Here is a 14,727-nt window from a genome sequence, read left to right on the forward strand (position 1 = left end):
TTAATGCCTCAGTAAAGCCCACAAAATATATTGCTATACATTATTAAAAGTTCAACTTTAAAGCAGAATAAACCAGTGTTTTTCCTTTATATTCAGTAGACTTTAGTCACGCTTCAAATTTGGGTGAACCTGCAGTCTCAAGTTTTACATGGTGAAGTAGATGCCTTAGAGTGCCTGGGATGGTGCCCTTCTGTGGGGATGAAACTAGGCTTAGCTTAGATGATGCTTTGCTAAAACATCAAGAAGCCAATGTGTTAAGGCAGTTTTCCCTCAAAGTCCAAGTGTCACCTTCATTACTTGGCAACAAGCCCCTTTTCTACAGCTCCCTCTTGCTCCCTGCTGTCAGGGTGCACATTCTTTCCCGCATCTGCTGTAACCTAGGGAGCATCTACACAGCGGTTCCTTGCTCAGACTTTTGCAAAAAGTTGCTGTTAGTTTCCTGATCTCAAGCTAATCAAAGCTGGATTTAGGAGCCACGGTTTTATGTATTTTCAACACTGAAAAAGTCCAAATCAGAACTGACCAAAGCGACTGCTATATGCTGTGGAAGGACTTTTCCTGGTGGAACAGTAGGATGCATCTCTGAACATCCCTGTCACAGTACAGACCAGGAGGACCTTGAGTGTGTTTAAAGTATCCACAACCTGTATTTTTATGAATGTTGCAAAGGGAAGACGTGCTGGCTACTGCCTAGAGTAGAACTTGTGGAACTTTTCCAGGTCATTCTAATGTCAGAAAGTCTATTACTACAACTACTGAATTTGGAAGAAACTGGGTTTTTCTCCTGCTTTGTAATATATTTGAGTTATGACTCGCTCCTGCATTCTGTTATGCAAGGGGAGCAAATCTGATTTACAGGGCAGGTGATTTAAGGCTCAATGATGCCTTAAGACAGGAACATTAAAATAAGAGTTGAAGGCTATTACACTAATAAATTCCTTTATGCCTTCAGGTCACTTTTGTTTAATCACAGTTCTTGTTTCAACTCTTAAGATGGCTAATGCTAGCTCTGTGACTAGTTGCAGATTTCCACTAGCCGTGTTTTCACGTGGAATAAGACACATTAATTGAAATGCCCCTAATTTTGTGCTTTTATTGCTTTATCTAAATCATCCACTATTTGCTGCAGCTTCTGTAGGCTGGGATGGACATTCTCCTCCATCCACTCCTCTACGGTACACTTGTGGAAAACATGCTCCATGGCTGCCTCGAGGTCTTGCACCACAGCATTCCACTTGGAGAGAAGACTAAGCAGAAGTCAGAAGGAAAACACAATCACAGTTGCAGCTGAGCTCTGCCTCAAGGGAGGGCTATTTTATAGGGCCTTTTAAAGGGAGTACAGTCCTTAAAATTACTTTACAGGAAAAGCATCTATTACAGGAGCTCAAAGGACTTGAGTTTTGTGCAGATGGCAAAAGGTTGATACTGTTTGTGTTTAAGTAGCATTAATCTTGGCACTTCTCTTCTGCAATGACTTTTAAAGTACTGAAAGGTGAGCTCAAAAAAACCACTACACCCATTTTAAGTGTAACTGAAACCCGCTGTGAGACTTATTGGGAATTTAATTCTGGTTTTTATCAGGAAGAGTAGATGCAGTTAGATATTCACCTTATCACAGCAAAAAAATGTTATAAATTAGCCATTTAGGATAAATAAGTGGCATCTTTAGGACAAGGTCTGAAAAGCACAAACAGTGAACACAGCGCAAGGGAAAGGGGGCTGGTTTTATTCCAAGCCCTGCTTGGAACATGGCCTGTGGCCCCTGCACTGAGGCTAACGACGGCTGCTAAGATGCAGCACGGCTGTATGGGAGTAACTGCATACACAGGGAAGGGTCTTCCAGACACCAATTTTGTACTTGTATTCAAAGAACTTTTTCAACAGAAAGCACACAGAGAGAAACATGTTCCGTTTAAAGTTGTATCATGAGTATTTCATATTGTTTGATTTCTACTGATGCTTCTGAAATAATTATAGAAAGAGGCAAGGACTCAAACTATATGTATTTGAGTGCCCAAAATACGACAGACTATTTCCCCTATAATGCAAAATAAGTGGCGTTACCTTACTGCATCTGGCTGAAAGTGATGCATTATTATAGGATGAATAATCTTCCTTTTTCTGTGGTAGGGGCTGAACCAGCCTGTGACATATCTGAAAATGAGTGTTAGTATAAGCAGTTTTTGAAATGGCAGTGACATACATGTTTGTAGGCCGACAGGAAGGCGACAGGGCTTTAGCTGAACTTCTCCCACACAAATAGAGATGATGCTTAAGGTGTATGTAAATTTAACTCTACATATCTTTGAAACTGGCTTGAAAAAGACTGTTCCTGGCAGATGAAAATAACTGAGCGTCTGTTGCAATTTAAGTTTCATTTCAAGCTCATTTTTTTGGTAACCATACCATTAGAAAAAATCATTTTTACTTTAAATAACAACAAGCTTTAATTCAGGAAAGAACTTGATTCTTGAAATAAGGCAGCACAGTGTTTAGGAATTCTGTGGAAATACTTTAAATTTGCATCTAAGTATTACATTCTGCTGAGGTGTCACTATAGAGGGATGTGATGCCTGAAATGTCAAGCTTGATGTTTAAACCACTTTGCTGGAGTTCTGCCCCATTTTGAGATGCTACAGCCCCCCTACTCCTGCAGACAGCCAGAGAATCAGCATAAACCTTATTACCTGTTCCTTTCAAGAAGTTCATCCACTGATGACTTGAGGTAGAAACTAACTTGCGTCACAAGCGTAAGGATATTGCTCCCAGGAAAGGTCCCCAGACTTGTGCTGTCCAAAGAGGATCCATTAGTTTCTGAACTTACCATGCAATGAGAAGCATCTGAATCCCACAGCTGGAATTTTACCTCATGAAAGTTTCCGTTTCCAGGCTGGACATTCCCAGGAGCTTTTCTACATTTTCTTTAATCTTTTCAGAATAGCCACCTGGCAGAAGACAGTGGAAATAAGTAAAAGGAGCCTAAATAACCAAAATGTTCTTAAGGAGGGTTTTTCTGGAGGACCCTGCATTGGCTTAGTAGTTCTCCTTGGATGAAGATTTTTTTTTAAAAGGTAAAATGGAAATAGAACAAGGAAAAAAACTTGGGGGTGGGAGGAGTACGTTGTCTTTCACACAATTGTCTTGTGCTAGATAAAGCACTTCCTAGCTATCAGCTTGCCATTCAGGGCGCTGAACATTTTTAGTCCCTTAGTTAAAAACAAGTAGGTTGTGGGGTTTTATTTTGAAAATAAGAAATGCAGAAAGAAAAATAAAAATTCTGTTGGCAACTGCCTATGAAGAAACCAGAAACTGCAGGTAGTATTTTACCAGACTGTACTACCTTTTAAGAAAATTGATTAGTTAGAAAAACTTTTACATGTAAACAAGATCTAAATCTAAATTAAATTAGTCTCATTGATATACCAGTAGTGTTTCAAATCAGTTTCAAAAGCAATTCAGCTTCTTGAATTTTTTCCAGTATAAGCATGAAGAAGTTTGTGACCATTTACAGGTTAAAACATAATAAATCATTAGTATACTGTGGCTACTTTTAAATACTTAGGCCAAGAGGCTTCTCTACTCCTGTACAGCAAACATGCAAGATGTATAATTTATTGTTCATAATTCAGACCACGATCAGATAGTCAAACCACCTTGAAATATAATAAGCCTGTGCCAACCTTAGGGCAAGGTCACTTCACTCTTGTGTTAGGCATTAGCTGAGAGAGAATAAAGTTGTCATTGTACCATTCTTTAATGCCTGCAGACATACAGCCAATGATGGAATTGCCACAGGGAGAAGCTCACACAAAACAGAGAAGTGATCATACCTAAATAAGAAAATATTCATTCATTAGAGATTTTAGTGTCAGAACATACTAAAACAGTGGGAAGCGTTAATGTTTCAATCACTACAAATCAAAGAACTTCAGAAACATCAGTTTCTGTCTCAGAGAAGGGACACTCTATCTCTGAAACACTAAGTATTTCTGTTTTACTAAAGAGAACAAATAACCAAACATATGACTTGCTCAAGCAATTAGGGTCAGAAATTTGAATTCAGCTCTCTGGTATTCCCTTAGACCTCCCGACGGTTGCATAAAAACCTTTTACTCCTTCATTATTAAATTAAGAAACTCTTCTCGCTTACGCAACTTCACTCTATGTGAACTCACATGGGACATTCAGATGTAGACCATGCATCGTCTTAACTACGCTGTCTATAAGCAGTCCGAGGTGGCACAAAGTATATTCAAGCCTTCAAATCCAGTCTATTGTTGGTGTATGCCAAAACAATTGCTCCTGCTGATTAATGCTGTAGCAGTTGACTGGAACTCACATCCACCCTTTACAGTCAGTTGGGTGAGGCCTGGCAGTAACCAACAGGAATTCCCTTCCAAATCCCAAGCCCCCTTGTACCTCTCAGGGGTTTTTCTGGGGTGGAACTTTGCTTCCATGTGATCCTTGGAACCATTTAAAATGGTGTTCCTCACCTTTGCCAGCCGGTCAGCGCGATACCTTCGAGGACGTCAGCGGGGCTATTGCTTGCCACTTTCAGCCACTGAAGATGGTTTTTCAAGTGGTGTCCAATAAGCGTTAGAGACTGATTCACTCCTGTAGCTCCTTTAAAAGCACTAGCAAACCACACCTTGGAGAAGCCACACCTACGATACTTCTCTATGAGATGCACTGAAATAAGACACAAAAGAACACTTCCAGGACAAGTTTTGCTCCATTTTCAGCCTTGATTGTAATGCTCCAGCTAACAGGAAGCCAGGTCCAGTTACAACAGGCTGCTAAGCCTTGTCCCGTCAAGTTTTCAGCATCAGCAAGGATGGGAGATTTGACAAGCTCTCTGAGCAACCTGTTTTGGTGATCACCCTCCTGTTTTCATGTGCCCAGTTACTCTATTCCATTCCCTTGAATTGCTGAATTGCTTCAATGCTGAGAACTGAGGGCATGTAACGAGCATGCGTAACATCTTACAACCGATTCTTCTGTCAACAAATAGTTGTATACATGTTAGATGCCTGACTGATTCTCCTACGGGAGCCTCTAGGAGTTTTTCCTTTGAATTCTATAGATGTATGAAGCCTTGAAGCTCCTTTCACAGAGCTGTTCAGTACGGAGCTATCTGCTCCCACTGGTTTTAATGCAAGGAGAGTTAATGTAGCGGTGCCTGTGAAAAACCTCTCAATCTCCTACCAGTGACGCCATAGCCCTGTTGAAAAGAATTAAACAGCAGACAATGCAAGTCCTTCATAGGAGAAGCATAAATAGAAAAAGAAAATAAATAATAGCAACTATTATGTGAAATCAAACAAGGGCTATGTTTATGCCACTAAAGCAATAAAAAGCAATTTAACAAAACCTGAATTTTTTGGTGTCCAACTAAGGTACGTTTAATCATACTGTTTTGTTTTGGCTATTTTGCTTAACAAGTAGCAGAGCTCTTTGCTTCTAAGCAGCTCAGCAGAGAAGTACAAACCTTTGCCCTCCACATCGAGGTCTGCTGCGTAGTCCCAGATCATTGGCTGCACAAGCTGTGGGAGCCCAGACTCTGGAAGGAAAAGAGTTAGAACTTCTGAGTAATGGAAAACAGACAGTTAAAAGTGAGAACTAAGTATATGTTATTGGTGCGGTAGCACGTGACTAGAACTAACTATGGCTTGTCACTAGAATTCTTCATTTACAGTTGAAGTGCCCCTGAGCTTTTTCAGCCTGGCCAGGGCTTTGAACACATGGGTTCACGTGCCCGGGGTCACCAAGTCCTTAGACATCTTGAAACCACTAATATGGATCAGCAGTGGCAATTCACGGGAGATCCCATTCATCCCAAGCCCATCTCATTCTTAGTTCCTTGAATCTATCAGTATAACCTGCTGGGTTGAACTGGTGGAGCTGCAAACTGTACACACAAGATTTCAGCCAAATTCAAAGGAAATATTCACCATTTAAGTTAGAGATTGTCTGAGCTATGTTTGCACAGAACTTGGCTTTTCAAGATGCCTTTCAAGTACAAATAAAAATACAGGTTTATAGGTTCAAATCCCTTTATAACCAACTCCCTGACTAGTTTTAAATGTAAGAAACCGACCCCTAGAGAAACTGCAGTAAATCGTACAGAACTTCAGTATTTTAACGGCATCCCATTTTCATTTGTTACTGCCTGAGGCAGTACAGCGCACCTAGCTAGATGCTGTGCTGCTCTTGTGGAAACAGCTTAGGTCCCATCTGCATTTTGTTCGATCATTTCCCACTATTAAAGCCACGAATAGGTCAGTCACTGTTTTAGGAGCTGCACAGCTCTTCACGGTATTGTCCAAGTCTGTTTAGAGCAGACACCTCAGGTGGCTCTGAAAATGCTGGAACTCCATCTATACCAGGACTACTCAAATTTTAGCAATGGTTTCATATTTTTCAACAAACAAGACTCGTGACGTCAAAGAGCTATCGCACAATTCAGTACCAGAGTTCCTCATGATGTGCGCTATGCTCATATGTCCCGTCAAAGGTGGTCACAGGGTCGCAGCTCCTCTGTTTGAGTCTGCACCACTGGAACCAGAGGCTGCACAGGGTAACAACCAACATCAGAAGGTGGTGAGAGGCCTAGAAATTTAGACTGAGACCACCATTTAGACTGAGACTTAGACTGAGGTTTGGTTTTTTTTTTTTGATGTGTAAAGAAAGTAGAATTGATGGCAACCACTGCATGATGACTGCTTTGTCACTGTGTATTACCAGATGGAAGACAAAAGTGTTATGTGTTGAGACTTGCCCACAGTCATACAGAAAGTCTGTGACATAGCCAAGGACTAAATGTCTCTATTCTCTAGTCTAATGGATCAACTATATCTCAACTATTCTCAGATTTCTCGTTTTCATTACTTTCATCTGCCAACAAATCTGTTTTAACTGGTTGTGTAAACTTTTTTGTATACCACAAAATATGACTCACTCCATCATTGCTCACACACCTGCCAACGTTTCCTCCCTTATCCCTCTGAGCATATCATCCCACACGATGGGCGTCACAGCAGGGTAAGACGAGGCCACACAACTTGCAACTGCTTTTATGTGGGATAAGCATAGCTTCTCTGGAGTGTTGTCTTGTTGCTGCAGCCACTGCTTTGACTCCTCTCCTTCACCAAGGTAGTAGACCTGAAACATCAAACAAATAATCCTGATTTCTTTTACAGGAATAGGGGGAGCAAGCTTGACACAGGGTCATGAAATCATACACTATTCAAAACCTATTGCAAAGGTACGACACACTGAGTGGACACGTTTAAAAGCACCTCTCAGCGTTGAAGACACTGCAAGCATTTCCATCAGTCTGCAGGAGACTGTCGCCCTGACTAAATGCATCACGTAAGGGAATTTTCCTATAGGAACTAAAATATCTAAAGAATAATTAAAGCATGCTGTATTTGTCTTTGGAAGGTTTGCCCTTGGAAGTAGCTCTCACCAGTTTTATTTGGTTCAAATCTAGCAACCCATAAGGTCCTGAATTATATAAAATGAGGTTCCTGTCTTGGGGAAGGAGATCATTTGTACATGAATCTAGAAGTGACTTGGGGCCATGTTCAAGAGTGGCCCCAGCACACTTGGTCCTATGCAGAGAGTGGGTTTGGATCTGTTAAGCTGAATATGCATTTGAACTCTGCAGGTTTTATCTAAAACACGTTTATTCTACATAAATAGTATTTTGCTTTATAAAAATTTGCAGGTCCCTATCTAACCTTGCCATTTGTTCCCAAACAATGGGATGCAAAACACTAAACTAATACCAATACAGTTAAGGTGACCACAATACATTTCAGGGATCTGCGTGCCATAGGGATGGTTTTAAGAAACGCTGAGAAAGCAGAAAACTCAAGGTTCTCATCCTCAAGGAGACAAACTACCACGAGAAAAAAACCAACCCAACACTTCCCACCACAAAAGGCCTTACTTTGAATAAGTTGGTCAGAACAACAAGCCAACATCTTACATCAAAACTCACATGATTCTTGAGGAATACCTTCCAAGTGATATCTCATTTAAATACTCATTCGACCCAAAATGCTGAGTTGGCTTCAAAAAACTGCTTTCAAAACTTTTGATATTACACTCAGATCAATAGAAATGACATCCCATGCTACTGGAATAATTTATTGTCAAAACAACTTTTCTACATCGGCTTGACTTGGTGTTTTCTGTCACCAAAATCCTGCCCAAACATGGCCTGGGCACCACTGAAATGCAGAAGCCTCAGCCTTTAACTTCATTCCTCACAAAAAAAAAAAAATCCTGGCTCAAGAGAAGTCCCACCTCATCACATCCGATGTGAAACCATTTTAAGTCTTCATGCAATGCCATGACCTGGTCAATCATGGCTTTGACCAGTGCCCGTGACTCCTCCTTGTGTGGGTTGAGGGCGTTGGGAAACACCTTCACCTCCCGGAGATGAGCAAACTCTTTGTGCTTCAGCACAAACTGCAAGAGAAAGGACAGCTTGGGGAACAACCGCAAAATGAAGAGGACAGCAGTGTTCTCTTGTGTCACCAGGACTCTGCTAACAGTTGTCCCACTAAAACCTGGGTTTTGGCTGTGTGTCAACCCAGGGGACTGCCCCATGCCTCTCACCGGGGGCTGTACAGGCACGGCTGCTGCTCCACGGTGCTGCGGGGGTCTTCGACCACGAAGGGCCTCACGGGGCGAGGGAAACGGGGTGCTCTGTGCAGCATCACCCTGGTGTCCCGAGCGTGCAGCTGACAGGAGCTGGATAACTGCAGCGCTGGGAGTTACAACGGAGACTTCCCAAACAAACCCACCCCCACGCCATCGCCCTGTTTGCCCATCCCAGCCGCTCACAGGCATCGAAGGCACGACGCGGCCCGCCCGGTGCTCACCTCCATGTGCCCGAAGGTCTGCACCAGCGGCACCACCTCCAGCCCCCGCGCCCGGGCCTGGCTCAGGACCGCCCTCACCTCCCCGGGGCTGCGGGGGGAGAGCGAGACGTCAGGGCCGGTCCCGGCAGCGCGGCCCCCCCGGGCCCTCTGGGCGGTACCTGTAGGCATGCGGGGCCCGCAGCGGCTCCAGCGGCCCCGCATAGGGGAAGGTGTCCTCGTACTCCAGCAGCAGTCCAGTGGCACCCAGGGCGCGGAGCAGCGGCAGCACCTGAAGGGGCGGGAGGGGACAGGGGCGAGTGGGGTGGAACCGGGCCGGGCCAGGGACCCCCGCCGCCCCCCGCCGCCCCCCGCCGCCCCCCGCCGCCTTACCTCGGCCAGGTAAGAGGCGCGGGGCGGGGCGCCCTTCAGGTCCAGGTGCACCAAGCGCCGCCGCGGCCCGCCCGCCTCCATGCCGGCCGCATGCTGCCGCTCCGGCCTCGATTGCTCCCGACTGCCCGGGCGAGGCTGGCCGCAGCACCTCCGGTCTGCATCGATTGCTTTCGTCTGCCGCGGCCGCAGCGATACGCCGGCATAAAGCGCTTGATCGCGTCCCTCTGCCCCGGCTCCGGTGTCGTCTAGTTGCCATCTCTTTGCCTCGGTGAGCCCTCACCGTCGCTGCTGCTTCTGACCTCGGCTCTGTAACGGATTGTTCCTGCCCGCTTGCCTGAAGTGTTTCTGATCGGCGGCCGATTGCTTCTCCCTGGCAGGCAGGAGAGGGGGGCCGAGCTCATCGCTCTCTGTCGGCTGGCGCGATGGCTCCGCAGCGGCGGGCGGCGCCGGGCGGTCCCGAGGGCGGCGGGAAGGCGTCTGGGCCGGACCGCGGGGGCCGCCGCCACAGCAGGTGCCCGGCGGGGGCTGGGTTGCGGGGCTGTGGTTAGCGGCTGGCACCTCCCGCTGGCAGCGGCGGCCGCTGTCCCCGGGAGTGGCGGTGCCCAGGCCCGGCGGCTGAGAGGAGCGGCCTGCGGCAGCGCCGCCGGCTCCTGTGGGAACTGCTTTGGGAAGGCGGCCTGTAATCTCCGGGCGTGAAACAGGAATAAAAATTACGTGTTTTTATACTCAAAACGAGGGTATAAAACGAGTCGAGGTACGGGCCCTGGTCTTTGACCCGGTCTCCTCGTTTATCGGGTGGGGCTAGTGGCCAAAGCTGTTCCTCACCGGCTCGGGAGGGTGTCCTTCGCTGACGTGGGGCTGTCGCTGTGCTGCCTTCTTAGTGCCAAGAAGAGCAGAGGCCAGCAAGAGTCGCGGTGGAGGTGGCTGAAGACAGCGTTCCTTCTCTCCTCTGTGGCTGTCGGCGGCCTGCTGAGCTGGAGCTACCTGAGCACAGAGGATGGGGGCCTGGAGGTGCTGGCTCATCACCGTGACAGCCTGCAGGACAAGTTCATTGAGATCCCCTGCTCCGAGGACTACAACAGCCACAAAAGATTTGAAGGTATTTGGGGAGGATTGTCAGAAGTGGGATGAAGCAGTCTTCAGAGTACCATAACAGACTGACTGCTAAGTCTTTTAAACCGCATTTGTACTGCAAAACTCCTGTGTTTCTAGCAAATGCCCGGTCACTGTGCGTATTGTTTAAATCCCCAAATGCTCACACCTCTTGGGCCAGCCCCAAAACTGTTGTTTCTAAGAAGTTTTTCTGTCACTCCTGTAGAATTCTCTTCTAAACCTGCTTTGCTTTGGCTGTATGAAAAATTCTGTTAAATCTGTTTTGGATGTCTTTTCATACTCTGTTGATCCTTGTAATAGGCTTATGGGTGACTTACTGATAAATACCATACACGGTATGGAATGGAACTGATTTAGGATACTCTCTGTGCTGCTGGCATGTGGTAATGGCACAAATGCCAGCATCTGATATGCTTGTTTTGAGATGCGTGTGTGTGCGTGCTGGCAACTTTTAATGCAGTCTGCAAAGCACTTCTCTGTCTTTACGTCCTTCAGCTGAGCCTATTTTTTGCCAAAATGGCATTTGTTTCCTCTGGCACTTATTTCTTTGGAGTGTTGATGTTGGATCTTCTAGAGAAATGGAAGATTTTTCATCCTCTCTGAATGAAGATTGGTGAGAGTCTAACTTGCAGTTTGCACAGATGAGCTATACTGGTGTTCTCTTTCAGATTAGCAACATGTGCTTTGAATGTTTTGAGCTGGTACTGCTGCCAGAAAGCAGCTCTGCTCTTGCTTTTTGTCAGCCTACCTGCTGCAGTGTGTTGACTGATAAGCTATTGCATCTAAAAATATACTATTTCTGAGTTAGTTTTTAGCCAAATTAGTTGTTATATCTGGTTCATCATGTGGCTGACAAAACACTTGCTGACACAAAGCTGGAGGCAGTGTGGAGGCTGGAAGAAGTTGCTTGGAGCTGAGGAAGAGGAAAGGCTGGAGAACCTGTCCTATGAGGAAAGACTGAAGGAGTTGAGTCTCTTTTCCCTGGAGAAGAGAAAGTTCGGGGGGGGGACACCCTATTACAGTATTCCGGTACTTAAAGGGCAGCTACAAAGAGAATGGAGGCTCTGCCTTCACAAGGAGCTGCATGGAGAAGACAAGGGGCAATGGGTAGAAGTTGTACTGGGCAAGGTTTCATCTTGATAGAAGAAAGAATTTTTTTTTTCCACAGAGAGAATAGTCAATCACTGGAACCACCTCCCCAGGGATGTAGTAGAGTCCCTATGGCTGGAGGTTTTCAAGATGTGATTGAACATGGTACTAGATCATCTCATCTAGGCTCCCTTTACCATAAAAAGCTGAACCAGGATATCTTTTGAGGTCCCTTGCAACCTGGGCTGTTCTATGATTCTACAACTTCTAACTTTGTTCCAGTGCTAATTCTGTTAGGAGTTCATCAAACTGCAGCCTGGATGTGGTGCTCCAAAGTTGTGGAGGGAATTTTCCCTGTCCTCTTCAGGTAGATGGTCCTGTTGGTCAAAAGGCTTGTAACACAAAACAAAAGTTTGTGATGTGTAGTCTGTGGTCAGATTATTTTTCCTCAGTGCTGCTACAGTAGCATCTTGCATGGAGGATTCATCCCAAATGTTACTGATGCCAAGATAACTGCTGTTAGGAAGCTACCAGCAAGAGACTTCCTCAATAGGGGTATTTTTTTGACTGAGCACATGAAAATGCATGTTCTGTTTTAAGTTAAAAGCAGTTTACGTTTTCTAGTTACTATAAAGAGAAACTGCTTCTGGCTTTATTTGCACAGTGCCAAGGCCAGAGAAAACTGTGCAGCCAGGGTTGCCACAGATGTGATAGTTATGACTGAATTAAGGCTAAAGTGTCTGCATTCTGTTACTAGGTCTTTTGCTTATCGGAAGAAACCCCCAAACCCAACCAAACCTTATTTTTCCCTTTCCTGGTTTGCAAGAGGAATTTTCTGAGCTGTGGAATTGTGGTCTTGGCAACCCCATCAGTTATTCTTTCCGTCATAAGGAAAGCAGGAACTTTAGGAATATCTCCGTCCAGAAGAGGAATGACTGTGTTATGTATTCTTGTGATGTCATAGGGAGCAAGCTCTGCAAATGCGAACTGCAGGGTGAAGTGTGACCTCTCTTGGTTTTGTATGAGAATTACTGACATGGCTGGCAGCAACCCAGGAGGAACAAAGGCAAGTCTGTTGTGTGAGTCTGTGTTCTGGCTTTCCAATTAGAGGTTTGCTTGCTACCTGCTTCTTAACTTACATGATTGATTTTGTTTTTTAGCAGATGTTTTTACATGTGTAAAGAGATCAGTGGTATTAGCAATGTGTGAACATATGTCTTGTTAAGTGGTTAATTGGAGCTGTGCTGGGATAATGAACCTTGCTCTCGTTTTTTATCTCGTGTCTCCTGCTCGGTGCCCACAAGAGGGTAGCGGTGAGCTGCTGAGCCGTGCTGTCCCGTCGAAGCTGAGCTCCTTGCTCCGTGTGTGTTACTGATAGCTTAGCAAGGCAGTAAATGCGGATTCCGGTTTTCTGCCAAACTGGGTTCAGCTCCGGAGCTGTAGTAACTTTGTTGGAAATAGCTTTCTATCACTCAGTTTTTCATTCTCTGTCTTTACTCTGACTTGACATCCACAGCTGCTGGCTCTGTGTCAGAAGGAGGCACATTCCTATCATCACTTGCTGTCTGATGCTCAGCTGTAAAGTTTCCACAGCTAAGATGAGCTTTTTGTTTATGCACCTGTCCCTGCTTCAAGCTGAACTAGTGCAACTGAGCTTCTAGTTCAAACGATATGGTAGTTGGCGTCACAGAGCAGTGGTTTTATTTCCATAGTGCTGCCTGCCAGAAAACACATTTCATACAGAAATAAAATGTGTTATTTTTCAGAGGCCAAGCATTTAACTTATTGTATTTGCAGGAGATGGGGTGTTGTGTGAGCAGTCTCATCCGCATTCTGAATCCGGCGGCCAGACCTTGGCTATTTCTGCTGTCTTGAGACATGGTTAACTACTTGCAACTACTGTGGATACTAGTGTGTCTGATGAAACTCCTGCATAGTCTCTTATGTGTGGTGACATACTGTGTCAGTGTATAAAGTGCTCATGATCGCTGCCCAGGAGGCAGCTTTAGGATGCTGATGTGATTATGGGGATGGCATCCAATAAATCTTTGCCATCTCTTGTCCTGCTTTGAGACGGTTTGCATTAGGGAAGCATCAGGATGGGGCTTTTTTCTCATGTGAATTGTCCTGGTCTCGGCAGCATATGGTTTTTGGCCAAGCACCACACTCTAAATAGAAGACAAAGCTGCAGTTTAGGCACTTGGACTCCAGTGTTACATTCTGTTTTCTGTGTACTGAATAGGAACCAGGGCCACAGGGAATACTCGTGTTTTTGCATGTTTTGGTATGTTCTTTCTTTTACCTTGACTGAGAAAAATACAACTCTTGGATCCAAAGCCAAGGACCTTATCTAATAAGAGAATTATTTTATGTCTACTAGGCACAAATTTGTGGAAGTACCAACCTTTCCAAAAGGATAAGATCTGTGCTGCTGTTTGCAGCTGGAAATAGAGAGCACAAATCTCTTCTGAGATCAGAAGTCTTTGGTAGTGTCCTTTTTTTGCAGAATGTTGTACAAAGAAAACTCTCTTTAGACAGGTCTGTTCTGGAGTAATGAAATTCTTCCATGAATTTACTCTTTCCCACCTCTTCTCTCTTTGAACATCAGCTTTCCCTCATTTCTAAGACAATTTTCTTTGCCTTTCCAGCATTAAAGAGGCCTTTTCAATGTCAGAAGGAAAGTCATTCCCCTTTTCTTGTCTCCATTAACCAAGAGAGCTTATGTTGTTTTCCTGTGTTCAGCTTTCTCCCAAACTCCTTAAAATCTTTTTTTTTCTGTCAGCCTGTTACCTCATCTTTTTTTAATCTTGTTTTGTAACAGGACTATAAAAAAGGGTACTGCCAATATCCAAATTTGTGCTTCATAAAACTGTTGATATCTTTATACCCAACAGAACATTGGGTACAGAGTGAAGTATATGTTACGTGATCTGTGATTGATGATCATTGCTCTGCAAATCTTTGAGTGGATCTTTTGGTTATTAACTGAATGTTTTGTAAGTGGTGGGTGTTTTTTCAGTTCTGGAAACCTGAATTGGTGGTTCTTTGGCTGTTTTTTTACATGCATCTGAGTTTAAAATTGGGTGCTAGAATCTGTTACTGCTTCAGCCATCTGTCTCACTGTTTGGGTGAGTATTAGCTAGCCTGGGGGCAGAGATGTCTCATCCCTGTCAATTGGCTTCTGAGATGCTCTTCAGCCTGGCATTCAGAAGTGAATAACTGATTTTAATCTGCCACTGCTTAATGTATGATGGAACCTTTA

At 44.7% G+C, this 14,727-nt stretch overlaps 2 protein-coding genes across 2 annotated transcripts in view; one reads left to right on the forward strand and one right to left on the reverse strand.

Annotated features, from left to right (window-relative positions):
* Positions 1–431: 431 nt before the first annotated feature.
* Positions 432–9,664, reverse strand: HEXD (hexosaminidase D; the record flags this gene model as incomplete). Its single annotated transcript, XM_082008091.1, is given in 15 exon segments — positions 432–484; positions 487–592; positions 1,118–1,247; positions 2,065–2,154; positions 2,688–2,789; positions 2,867–2,945; positions 3,748–3,830; positions 4,494–4,689; positions 5,489–5,560; positions 6,978–7,161; positions 8,314–8,478; positions 8,895–8,982; positions 9,053–9,162; positions 9,264–9,533; positions 9,536–9,664. Coding segments are annotated over 15 exon segments (1,857 nt in total).
* A 21-nt stretch (positions 9,665–9,685) lies between these two features.
* The window catches only part of OGFOD3 (2-oxoglutarate and iron dependent oxygenase domain containing 3), a gene marked incomplete at both ends in the record, with an annotated part of 43,521 nt that continues 38,479 nt past the window's right edge, over positions 9,686–14,727 (forward strand). The window contains 2 exons of the mRNA XM_082008268.1: positions 9,686–9,774; positions 10,145–10,362. Of these exons, the coding sequence (XP_081864394.1) occupies positions 9,686–9,774; positions 10,145–10,362 (307 nt within the window). The remainder of the gene's footprint in view (positions 9,775–10,144; positions 10,363–14,727) is intronic.

The sequence above is a fragment of the Phaethon aethereus genome, assembly GCF_964289735.1.
Source record: "Phaethon aethereus genome assembly, chromosome: 18".
Taxonomy (NCBI): domain Eukaryota; kingdom Metazoa; phylum Chordata; class Aves; order Phaethontiformes; family Phaethontidae; genus Phaethon; species Phaethon aethereus.